This window comes from Heterodontus francisci, chromosome 7 (assembly GCF_036365525.1).
Source record: "Heterodontus francisci isolate sHetFra1 chromosome 7, sHetFra1.hap1, whole genome shotgun sequence".
NCBI classification, from domain to species: Eukaryota; Metazoa; Chordata; class Chondrichthyes; order Heterodontiformes; family Heterodontidae; genus Heterodontus; species Heterodontus francisci.
In genome coordinates, this window is record NC_090377.1 from 52,107,292 (window position 1) to 52,120,667 (window position 13,376).

At 43.3% G+C, this 13,376-nt stretch overlaps 1 protein-coding gene across 1 annotated transcript in view; it reads left to right on the forward strand.

The window, feature by feature from the left end:
- lrp2a (low density lipoprotein receptor-related protein 2a) overlaps window positions 1-13,376 on the forward strand; it is a 418,190-nt gene that overhangs the window by 379,305 nt on the left and 25,509 nt on the right. Inside the window, exons 70-72 of the mRNA XM_068035173.1 lie at window positions 2,421-2,600; window positions 6,046-6,165; window positions 9,287-9,374. Coding sequence (XP_067891274.1) covers window positions 2,421-2,600; window positions 6,046-6,165; window positions 9,287-9,374 — 388 coding nt within the window. The remainder of the gene's footprint in view (window positions 1-2,420; window positions 2,601-6,045; window positions 6,166-9,286; window positions 9,375-13,376) is intronic.

Below are 13,376 nucleotides of genomic sequence, written 5' to 3' on the forward strand. Positions count from 1 at the left end.
TGATATGGATCAATAATTCTTTCAGTATTGCAGGAATATTTCTGTATATTTAAAATAAAAACTCTTTTTCAGTAAAGAATATTATACTGTAATTTATACTCTTCTATAGTTCTAAGGAGTACACAAGTAGGCTGTGCAAGCCTGCATATATCTAGCTATTTGCAGGACCACAGCATGAAATGTAATATCACAGGCTGAAACCAGCCTCAAATGTCTACCCTGCCTTTCCATGACCCTGTGTACAAGTCCAGAAAAGGAAGAGACCAGGTTCAAAAGAAACTTGTCCTGTCAGTGTCAGCAGAAGAAAATAATCTTTTGAGAATGGTCCGTTCTTCAGTTCACCTGGAATGAAACCAAAGGTAGCTTTGCTCAGTGCCACAAGACTAGAATATTACAAACCAAAGCCTCTGGAATTTTGTGACATGTCAAAGTCAGTTTCTACAACAGGTTCATCCAAATTCTGGAGTAAAAGAATATACTCTGTAGTAAGTCTGGGCACGTTTGCAGGACATTGCAAAATAATATACCTAATTTACCTACCAATATGTTAAATACTTTAAAACATTCCCTCAATATGACAATTTCAAAAGAAAATATTGTGTAAAAGAGCCATTTGTTTTTTAAAAATTATACAATTTAAATCCAGTTAAATATTCAGCTGCTTTGCTGTTTGCAGTAATAATTACCTACAAACATTGATCTGTTTCACCTGACGCTATACCTAACCTGGTGAGGCAGGTGGTTTAACTGGTAGCTAACCAAATTGTTGACTTTTTATTTATGCTGGTACATAGAAGTGTGGTGAACTAGTCTAATCATTAAAGTGTAAATTTTGCACAACCCCAAACTGCTGATGAAGCCTTGCTTGCAGCCAGCACATTTCAGAAAATAGCGATGGCTCAGTCGCCCAGCAGAAGACCCCCGTGTATATGGCAATAAAGCAGTAAATTCACCATATTAATTAACTATTTTACTGTCATTTCCAACAGGTGGATCAAGTTAAAAATAGTCCTTATAGCACCATTGAATTTCTCTCCATTCCTGTGTTGGGACTCCAATAATGGGTGGTGTTACCACCCCAAACCAACCCTGAGTATGGGCGGCACAGTGGCGCAGTGGTTAGCACCACAGCCTCACAGCTCCAGGGACCCGGGTTCGATTCCGGGTACTGCCTGTGTGGAGTTTGCAAGTTCTCCCTGTGTCTGCGTGGGTTTTCTCCGGGTGCTCCGGTTTCCTCCCACAAGCCAAAAGACTTGCAGGTTGATAGGTAAATTGGCCATTATAAATTGTCACTAGTATAGGTAGGTGGTAGGGAAATATAGGGACAGGTGGGGATGTTTGGTAGGAATATGGGATTAGTGTAGGATTAGTATAAATGGGTGGTTGATGTTCGGCACAGACTCGGTGGGCCGAAGGGCCTGTTTCAGTGCTGTATCTCTAATCTAATCTAATCTCTCAAAAAAAACTCTAGCATGTTAATGATCGAGGCACCTGGATGGAGGGAAGTAACCCCCTTCTACTGCTAACTGCCTCAACTGAGGGAAATCCAGCCCCACATCTCTAACAAGTAGCCATATTGTTATCTAACTCAAACTGGATGGCAAGGGGGTGGAGGGGGGAGAGAAAATAGACCAACAAGCACCAAGACAATCAATTTTGGGGACCAATGTCCTGTACCTCACGACACCTGAAAGCTGTCTGACCCTATATAATAATGGACCATTGACCCTATAATATAATGGACCATTTTTCAGGTGTCCATGGTGGCCAACTAATGCAGGCATAGGTGCCTCACATATGTAAATGAAGGACCTAACATATGTTTAGTCCCCCTGTACAAAGTTGGATTGTGAAGCGCTGGGATTCATAAGCGATCGCTGTAGCCTAAGCAGCAACCAACGTTGAAAGATAAGTTTCCAAAAAATGTTCTTGTAAAGCTGTGAGGAATAGAAGTCCCCCTTCCCCGAATCCTCAGTACTTGCAGTTGCTCTGTCTCCTGCCATCCGCCCCAGGACTTACCTTACAGCTGCTGCCAGCAGGGAAGCAGCCCAATATTCAGCACTATAAAGTGTCCGAGCTGCCTGTGAAAGCACAACAGGCATGGCAGCTCATCTGAAATATTATGAGGCCCGAGGATTCATTTTGAATAGTCTCTTCTGGCACGTGCAGTGTATGTATCATTTGGTTCATGACCAGAAACACCCAAAAAATCCCCCAATACTTGTGAAATCAACCGTAATGAAATAACAGAAAAGAAAATCTGAGTAATTTTTCTTCAAACAGGAATGTGAAATACTCATCCTTTGATTATTTCAAGTACAATTAAAGAAAAATTTGAATGACCTTTCAGTGCAAACAATTTTTTAAAATTAACTTTTGTTAAACAAAGTTAACACATTGTCCTTGTTTCATTTCATCAGACCTAGGTAACCCTTTCAGTCTGGATGTTTTTGAAAGCCACTTGTACTGGACCTCAAAGGAGAGTGGTGAAGTATGGAAACAAGATAAATTTGGAAATGGTCATAGGATTAAGATCATGACTGTAAATCCATGGCTAACTCAAGCTCGAATTTATCAGGAGCATCGTTACAATCACTCAGGTACAATCTTCTATCAGAGACTAGGGTTTTTATCTAAAATTACATAGATAAATATTCCCCTACTCAAGGTCCACAGTTTCAGTATTCAACATACCATTCTGCTAAAGGTGTCCCTAGCTAGCTGTAAAGTATTAATATAAACTCCAGTAGTTAATACATTGAGAACTTATTGTTGTTGATGCTGGCTCTATGGAATCCCAAAACTGTAAAAATATTGTCTGGGATGCATCCAGTGCGGCCTGCGTGGAACGCACAAACTGATAGGGCACTAGTGCAAGCGTGCCGTGTGTGCACTGGAAACACGCAGAGTGGGTGGATTATGATGTTAAACAGTCTCTAATCTATGAGAGCAGAAGCCACTGTATGCTGAGGCTACTCAATGTAACTCAAGCCTGGCATGCTACTGGACTGGTAGCATTCACTACAGCCCGCTTATTGAGCGTTTCACCATCTGTAATCACCATCTGCACCATGAGTTCCCATCTCATCAGGCCCAACTTCTTCCTTAATATAAAAACAAAATACTGCAGATGCTGGAAATCTGAAATAAAAACAAGAAATGCTGGAAATACTCAGCAGGTCTGGCAGCATCTGTGGAGAGTGAAGCAAAGGTAACATTTCAGGTCAGTGACCTTTCATCAGAACTTCTTCCTTGTTTGGAATCCTGCCTATCTCCATTGGTCTTTCATTAGCATTATCCTTTGGAACTCCACTGCCTGTCAGCACCCTTTCCTGGGCATTAATGCCCATTTCTCCTGCAAGGACAAAAGAGAGCGAGACAATGCACTGCTGTCCTCGAAAGCCAATGCCAGCGGCTCCTATTCATTGGAAGCTGCATGTATCAGTGCTGGCAGGTTCTCAGCAGCAGTGTGGCTCTGAGTCACTCTGAGGGGTGAGTAAATGCCCTGGGCACACACTGCTCCCATTTTCAGGGGCAACATGTGCCCTGAGGGTCCCCAGGTGGTGTGTCTGCTGAAGGGTGCAAGAACTGAGACCTTTCCTGAGGGTTGGGGGTTGCATTCACCTTGTCCGAGCGTATGAGACCGTTGAACCTTTTATGACATTGAATCTACATTCTAATTACACCTCTACCACTGATAGTGGCAGCTATCTCAACCCAGGCTAGTTTAGTTTGGGTGGGTGGCCTCATCCTGCCACCCCCCTCTGGGAAGATGACCCCTCTCTTCCTCATGGCCTCAAGCATCATGTCCAGGTCGTTACAGGAGAACCGCAGTGGGTGGGAGGGGGGGGGGGGGGTGCAGCTTTGCTGCTTTGCCCCTGGTGCCAGGCCGTTGGCTTTCCAATGATACCTATGCACACTTCAGTCCACTCCAAACCTCATAGAAACGCTTCTGCTTGCTTTCTCCAGATTTAAATGGAAACCACTGTAGTGGTTGCCACGGGGATTTAAATTTGGGCTCACACTTCATTTGATTCACCTCCGTTCCATTCCTGTGGCATCTAATTGGCCACCAAACCCAAATCCAACCCAATTAAGGGGTTACCCCCATGAAAATCTTGACTTTAATCTACTTCCCACTGGAGGCAGGTTCGGGACCTGAAAGCAGTGCCAACTTTTGTTTCCTCTCTCCAACATGAAAATTCAGCCCATGGCATCTCTCCTTCTTTCCACCTTCATCACTAAGGCCTCCAGTGTTACATTGAGAACCTGTCAGTCCTCTCCCTTGCCTGTGCTCCATTTTCTCTACTTATTCTTCCAGCCAAGCCTTACAGAGACAAATGTAGCAGCTTCTGTTCCATGAGTGCAGCTCCCCTTTAAGAGGGTGGGCTGCCTTTAAGAGGTCCAGCCTAGCTGTGCATCATACTAGCCTCACTCGCACCTGGGCCACCCGCTGAGCATGCAGCCAGTCAGCAGCATATTTTGTGTCGGGCTGCATGCTGAAATCATTTAGATAAGCAGGTTTGCATGCTACCTGCCTCAACAGGTGTGGGATAATCGCAATCCCCAAGCCCAATATCGGGCCCAATCTAATTTTCCTCCTTTCTTTTCATTGCCTGATCTAGATTCTTTTCACTAATAGTTGTATATTTTCCGGGCAGTTGAAATGGATATTGTCACAAAAATGTGCTAAGTTGAATGATGATTTTTTAATCCACCAGCTGGAAACCTGAATGTTAAACTGGTGGAGATGAAGCACTCAAACCTTGCAAGCTTCAAACTATGCCTGTTGAATGTAAGCACTGAGGCATATTCCCTGCTGGAGACTGTAGGGTTTAGTGGTTTAATTGATCTGTATTTGATTGTGTTAGCCCGTTCACCAATCGATGCTCACTGTGCTTAATTACTTAAGCCTGAGGGGGGAGCTAATGAGAGTAGAGAAATTTCCAGAAAGAACAGATAGAGACCCCCTTGAAGAAAATCAGTCCTATTGCTGCTTCCTGGAGAACCATCGAATCAGCGCCCACATCTTCAAACCATGAGCCTTAGAACTACCAAAGGAAAGTTGCGCAACCACCGAATTCAGCCAGAAGCCAGCCGAGTCACCGACCTCCATAGACTGTATAATCCTTTTATTTCTCCGGGCTCTAATTCGGCTCTGTCCTGCATTAATCCTATCATCCATGCTTCACTGCATCTCCCTGCCCCAATGACCTTAAAATTCTTGCCCTTCCGTTCAATTCCTTTATTTTTCCTCCCTACCTTATGGATCACCTGCAGCATTAAATGCACAATTGCATTCTACACTCCTCTGATAGTAGGACACTTTGTGTCCTCTTCTTCATCCATTCCACATTTGATGGTGTTTGGTCAGTCATGAGGCTCTTGTCATTTAGGAATCCCTCCATAATTCATTCTATTTTATCATTTTGCCCACTTTGTTTTCAGACTGCTTCCAACCTTGCTCTTTGAGTGTGTCTTTAGCCCACCCAGCCAATTTCTTTCTGCTTTCCCCTTTCATTTGTGCATGATTTTTTTTTTATTTAGAGATACAGCACTGAAACAGGCCCTTCGACCCACCGAGTCTGTGCTGACCATCAACCACCCATTTATACTAATCCTACACTAATTCCATATTCCTACCACATCCCCACCTGTCCCTATATTTCCCTACCACCTACCTATACTAGGGGCAATTTATAATGGCCAATTTACCTATCAACCTGCAAGTCTTTAGCATGTGGGAGGAAACCGGAGCACCCGGAGGAAACCCACACAGACACAGGGAGAACTTGCAAACTCCACACAGGCAGTACCCAGAATTGAACCCGGGTCGCTGGAGCTGTGAGGCTGCGGTGCTAACCACTGCGCCACTGTGCCGCCCATTATGTTCACCATTGTCCCCTCAATACAAGCTGCTTTTTTAGAAATATTCCTGTGCTTGAAGACTGCTATGGAAATACAAATTATTTTGTTATATTCAATTACAGTTATATTATAAAAGTTTTGGAATCCAATTTTAATTATTTTTCATTCTTGTTTCAGTGCCTAATCCTTGCAAGGGTGTCTGTAGCCATCTGTGTTTGCTGAGACCAGGAGGGTACACCTGCACTTGTCCTCAGGGTAGTCAATTTCGAGACAACAGTCTTACTGAGTGTGATGCAGGTTTGTGCATTGAATCAATCACGCTGCTTAAAAAGTTAAAACTTTTAAGAACATCAAAAAGCCATTGGGCTGTACAAGCCGCTTCTTTTCTCATAAATCACCTAACCAACCTGTTTGCTCATCTTATTATTCAATCCCTACATAAATGCATTCATGTATCTCTTAAAGCAATTTCAACTATTCATTTCAGCAGCTTTTGCTGATTCCATAAGATTATTACCTTTCACGTAAAAAGAGTTCTGCCCTTCCCTTTCTTATTTTTTCACTTACCAGTTTGTAACTTGTACCTCCCCGTATCTGAACTCTTCATTGTAGTCAACAATTAGCTGAATCAATTTTGTTCATAACCTTTATAATGTTGAAAACTGTAAATATGTTACCTCTTACAATTCTCTTCCCTTCCAACTTTCTTCAAGTTTTCCTCATAACTTAGATTTCTGATACCCAAAATGATCCTTATTGCTCACCTCTAAAGGAATAGTTTATTGGTAGTAACTTGGATATGACTGTGTAATTTAGAACAAACATTATCAGAAGGCAAATACTTACAGTAAGGTTTTATTCAATTTGTATAAATTCCATCCATTTCTGTTTGCCTCAATGTGCTTAAAAATATCTAAATAGCTTTGTTTTGCTTATGTAGTATATTAATTTGTGGTGAACAATCCAGTGAGTGAACTTGATTATATTATCAGTCAGAATAAAATCATCAGTAACAGAGCACTTTATCGTTGAGATGTTGCTTCTCAGGACCTCAGAGTTTATGGCCCTAAATATCTGCATCCCTTCCATCGTAATCCTGCAGTATCTTCAACAAATGTCTGCTAGAAAAGCAGAAACTAGGTTGGGAACTTGATACACACTGTCCTGACCTTCAGTCAGTTGGTCTATGAGTGGACAGAACTTCTGCCAGCCAGAAATATGGCAATCAGTGTAAAGAAGATGAGGATTTCCCTAAATTGGGGGATCTCATTCTCTGGCCCTCAGTGGAACCTGTTGTAGCATCACGAAGATACATATGGTCAGACCATGCTGACAAATGGCAGATGTTGGGGATCACCTGGGGGTCTAGGCTGGATTATGGCCTGGGACCCTTAAAATTTGAGATACAACTTTTGTAGGGAGATTTTCTTTTTAAAGATTCCCCTTTTAAAGGAGGCAACAATTTCAATTTTCCAGGACCCTTGGTAGATATGGTGTTTTATTAATTGGCTTTTTCCAGTTAGGTGAATGTACCAGATGTACCTATTGGTGTGGGCGCCTGCTATTGACAGGCGAATGGAAATCACTCTCGACCCTGGAAAGTCCACAGTATCTGATAGTTATGGTCATATTTACTAACTTTTTATTTCCAGGTATTTTTAAAACTGAGTTCAAATTTTCAAACTGCTACAGTGGGATTTGAACTCGTTTTATTTGGCTTATTAAACCAAGCCTCTGGATTACTGGTCCAGTAACATAATGACTGGACTGCCTGTCGGCAAGTACACTGTGATGCATCCCACTACACAATTTTCTTCACAGCAACAAGTTTCTCCCACTATCCATCGAGTAATTTATAATGGCAATTATTCTCCAGTCCGGTTATTTCAATATTACTGACTTAAAATCCTAAACAAAATGTATTCATCAATATCAATAATTTGAGATAAATTTTGTGAGCATTTAAAGATGCATAGGATAATGAAGAGCAACTAGCATAGATTTGTTAAACGCAAATCAATGTTGACAATTTTTAAAGAGTTTTTGACTGGTGGTTTAGATAAAGGGCCTGCTGTAAATGAAAGGGAAGAAAAGTTCACAGCTGTTGCAGCATATTCCTGCTGTAACATCGGCACAACTTTGCTGGAATTGTCGGAAACAAAGCTGGGATTTGAATATGCCAGATCCCAACCTAGTCCTGGGGAATCCAGCAGGGATTTGTGGGCAGGTATTCTCAATCCATCCCTTGCAAGACCATCATCAGAATTGGGGCTGGGGACTCCCTACTTCTGGGACTGTCTTGTTCTAGGCTTGCAATAGGACTTGACTATGCTTAGTTCATGTGGGGATCCAGACCAGGATCACATTGTGGACCCTAAAGATTCAGTTCAGAATTTTTTTAAACAGCCCCCATCATAAAGCGCAGCTATGAGAATGATTGAACATAGTTTGATGAAGTCCCCATACAGCCCCTCTGGCTGGGATACCTACTTGGATATATGCCTAGGGAATATCATGTGTTACATCACAAAAAGGAGGATTGGCAAACAATAAGAATGACTGCAAAAACAACCTCAAGAGGACAGAGATTGGTGGCAGATCCAATTTAATGTAAAAAATGTGAAGTTATCTGGCAAAAAATAGACAAGTAAAATCTCAATGGAAAGTTTCTGAAAGATGTGAAGAAATAGAGACCTAAGTGTGCAATTACATAATTCCTTAAAACATCAATCCAGGCAGATACATCCAGAAATGATTAGGGAAATTCACTGCAGAAATTCAACCCTATGTCCTTTTGACGAAGATGGGCCAAATAGCCTCCTTTGTTTTTCTCTGTCTTGTAATTTTCTGATTCTTTTATGATCAGATAACCTGATGATACTCAGTGATATATTCACACAGAATTATTAATGAAGCTGTTTCCTTTATAGTCATACTTAAGGGAATATTAAGGAATCTACTGAAAGCTGAGTGCCCAAAAATACTGACATTTCAACCCACACCAACCCATTCTAGTTCATAAATGTGTTCACAGGAAGCTATTACTCACCCCACCTTTTAGGTCAATCACTGACCAGCCTGATTCATTTGCTACCATGTGGCAGTTTTCTCACCAAGGTTTGTGTTATATCTTCTTCTTGTTTCTGGTTCTCAGATGTTGGAAATAATCACACTTTAAACTTGGAAAGGCATGAGCTTTTCATGTATTTGTTCAGCCACCATGCTGCCTGCTGTAGGACTGGAGAAACTGATTTTTGTGTTACATATCACATGATTCTCCAGTGCAGCCATGAGTGTGACCCCACTTGAACACTTACACATAACAACTAGTTCCTAGCTAATTAGTTCCAAGCTCTTTACAGATAGTATAACAATATATAACAGTTTGTAACCTTGCTTGTTTTATTTGTGTCTGCAGCCATTGAGCTGGAGCGGGCAATGCCACCTGCCTGCAAGTGTAGGAATGCAGGAATATGTTATTTTGAAGCAAACACGACAAAGTGCACGTAAGTTGAGAACTATGAAATCCAAGGTAGCATGGTATTGTTTATACTTGGACAGTTTGCTGCATTGCATGCTGAGATCCACACATTTGTGAAATATGTTAAATTTGTTACACCTTAATTTTTCATGTGGATGCTGTGCCTTGCTTGTGTTTTAATAAAGATCCCAACATACTTAAGATTAGGACATTAAGGGTTGATTTCCCAATTGAGTGCCTGATCGTAGAATCAATTCTTTATTTTCACCTTAATGTGATGGATGTTTGGTGATAGGCTCACAGGATTAGCAATTCTGCCACCAATCTCAAATTAAGAAATGCAGCAACATTAAAATGGCAATATACCTTGTTCATTTTGTACCCAACACATGTTTGTTTATTTTCTCCCATCTTTTACCTTTTCTGTCCCAAATGGTCTTTGCCATGCCTTGGTTAAGTTCCAAGTACCATCTGCAACTAATTAAAGGGGATGGATTTCTTTTCCACACCCTCCCCGCTTTGGTTTTTGGTTACAGTATGACTGTCCTTCCCTTTTATTCTGGTTATTTGATAATGATAATAAATAATGAGGGTATGAATAACAATCCATGTTAATACTGTGAAAATGGCTGGAATTTTACGTCGCCCCGACAAGCGGGATGGTGGCGGGGTGGGCGGTGTAAAATGGAGTGGGAGGCACTGGGAGACCTTCCCAACTTGCTCCTGCCTCTGCCGCCGCTTTACATAGGACGGCAATGGCGAAAGACGGCCCCCCTGCCCCAGGCCAATCAAGGCCTTTAAGTGGCCACATAACAGCCACTTAAAGGCCTTTGCCCGCCTCCATGCGGATTTTACGCATGGCAAGTGGGCGTCCTGGAGCCAGGAGAAGGCACCTAATGAAAGCAAGTGGCTTCCAAGCGTCCCGGGGTGGCCCTCATGATCAGGCACCCTGTGCCCAATGGAGGGTCACCCCTGCTACCCCAACCACCCCCAAGACCCAATACGCCCCTCTTCCCTCCCAATCGACCACCCTTACCTCACCAGGGCCCAACCTATTACCCTCAGCGAGGCAACCAAAACTTACCTCCCTCCCAGCTCCCAGGTACCTTGTCTTCATGCTGGGCAGCAGTTCCAGCAGTGGCCACTGCTCCTGGTGGCGCTGCTGAGACTAAGAGCTGCCGGCCCACTAATTGGCCAGCAGCTCTATTAGGCGAGACTTCCTACCTCAAGCGGATGGAAGATGTGCTTCACACCAATTGAAGCCCGTGGACCCACAGAATATGGGTCGGATCCCCAGGCAAGGCGGAAGCGGGTTCGCCACCAACTTTTCAGTCGGTGGCAGCTCCTGTCTGCCTATCATAACATTCCGGCCAATGTTTTTGACTTCTATAGTCAAAATCATCATGAAAAACAATTTTAAAAACTTGCATTATATGTCCACAGGAAGTCCCAAAGCAGTTTACAGCCAATGAAGTACTTTTTGAAGAGCATTGTTGTAGTGTCGGAAACACAGCAGCCAATTTGCACACAGCAAGCTCCCACAAACAGCAATGTGATAATGATGAGATAATCTGTTTTTGTGATGTTGATTGAGAGATAAATATTGGCCAGGACACCAGGAATCGCTCTGCTTCAAAATTATTTAGGTCCACCTGAGAGGGCAGATAGGTATTCCCTCAGTACTGTACTGGAATTTCAACCTTGATTTTTGTGCTCAAGTCCTGGAATGGGACTTGAACCCACAAACTTCTGACTCAGGCAGAAATGCTACCAACTCAGCCACGTAGGGGAATAGTGTAAAAAAGCTTCAACAATATCTAGAGGGACCTTTTCAGAAATGTTTTTCCTTCTCCTCTGCTTTTCTCGACATTACAGGACTTTCATTGTAAGCATCAGCACAGTAGTCAGTACTGATTTTTACACAAAATAACAAAATACTAAAGAAGCCTGTTAGTCAAAAAAGGGAGGTCCATTGTACTTAATTTTTGTTTCAGGTTACAAAGAATCAATTTTACTCCAATTCCTAGAATTGGTATGAAAATAAAGGGGGAATGTCTTCACAGGCCAGGCCTGGGCATCCTCTGGTATTTTGACCAAGAGATCATCCTTCATGTGTAAGACAGTAATGATTGGAAGGCTATTTGACAGGGAGTGACAAGACAACCAAGTCCAAGCTTGTTCTTGAAATGAGAACAGAAAGTGCCGGAAATTCTCAGCAGGTCTGGCAGCATCTGTGTAGACAGAAACAGAAGTTTCTCTCTACACAGATGCTGCCAGATCTGCTGAGTATTTCCGGAACTTTCCGTTCTCATTTCAGAGTTCCAGCATCCACAGTATTTTGCTCTCATCCAAGCTGCTTCTTCTCCAATATCCAAACACATGCCAGCAGAGGTCACTGAACACTGATTAGGGGCTGGATTTTACAGGCTCCCCTGAGGTGGGGTCAGAGGCTGGGGTGGGGGGAGGGTACACAGAATCACCAAGGATGGTGGGCGTAGGGCCCATTGCCTCCCGGTCGCCGTAATTTTAGGGGCAGGATAGGCTGATGACAGCCTTCCTGCCCAGTGGCCAATTGAGGCCCTTAAGTGGCCTATTAACGGCCAATTAGGGCCTCTTTCCATCGCCGCTGGTGATCTTACCAGTGGAGGGGGATTCCTCCGCTACACAGGAAGGGCGCCTTGTACCACAAGGTGTCCTCTCTGCAGGCTTGGGTGGAGGGGGTTGGGCACTTCCTCTATGGGCAATCTGTGGTCCATGAAGGACACCTGCCAGGAACCACTTTACCCCAGGACCTCCCCTCTCCTGGTTGCATAACCACACCCCTACACCCCTTTGCCAGGGCCTTCTGGACTGGCCCCGGTGACCTCACCTCACTTACCTGAGGTCAGGGGTTCCAGTGCTGGGCCTGTGTCCAGGGTCTCTGCAGTACTAGCAGTGGCCATCGCTCCAGTGTCGCTGCCGATACTGCTGAGCTGCCGGCCGTCTGATTGGTCAACAGTTTTTCGAAGTGGAATCCCCTTCTTTAAAGGGATGGGGATCCTGGCTTGTGAAACTTAGATTTAGAAAGACTGGAGGATCACTCCGGAGAGGGGAGCACGAAAAGGCAGCGGCAGGCTTTCCCCCGCCTTTGCAGACCAGCACAGGGAGCCCCACCTCCAACACAAAATCCTGGCCTAGCAGTGGGAACCCTCACTGAATTGAGTACACAACTCATTTTCTCTTTGAAACAAAACCTTCCAGGGAGACCTTCTCTGTCAATATTTTTTATGAACAAAATCCATTTTTGTTAATATTTTGAAAAAGTGCCTTTTTGTCACAATTTTTTTTAGCGTCTTAATCAGTTGGACCAAACCGTTGGCCTCAGAAAAAAAACTAAATATAAGTAAAATAGAATTCTCCAGATTAACTCAGCAGTAGCAATCTTGCCTCTGGCTCCAAAGGTCATGGGTTCACATCCCACTCCAGGGTCTTGTGTCTGTAATCTAAGCTGATACTTCACTGTGCTGCCACAGATGCTGTGTCTCAGCTGAGATGTCAAACCTGGGCCCTGCCTATCCTCATGAAAGGTCTCAAAGAACTGCTTGAAGAAAGACTGGGGAGTTCTCCTGATATCCTGGCCAGTATTTATCTCTCAACTAATATCATTAAAACAGATTATCTGGTCATTTCTCTCTCATTGCTGCTTGTGGGACCTTGCTGTGCACAAATTGGCTGCTGCATTACAATAGTGATGACACTTCAGACATACTTATATGGCTGTGAAGTGATGTGAGATGTCCTGAGGTTGAGCAATTGCTGCGTGGATGCAATTTCTTCCTTTAGAGGAATCTTAATGTTTGTTATTTTTGAAGATTGACTCCTTTGCAAATCTTAGTTTATTCTCAGGTTTGTGTTAGAGACTCATAGAGTGATACAGCACAGAAACAGGCCCTTCGGCCCATCGTGTCTGTGCCGGCCATCAAGCACCTAACTATTCTAGTCCCATTTTCCAGCACTTGGCCCGTAGCCTTGTATGCTATGGCATTTC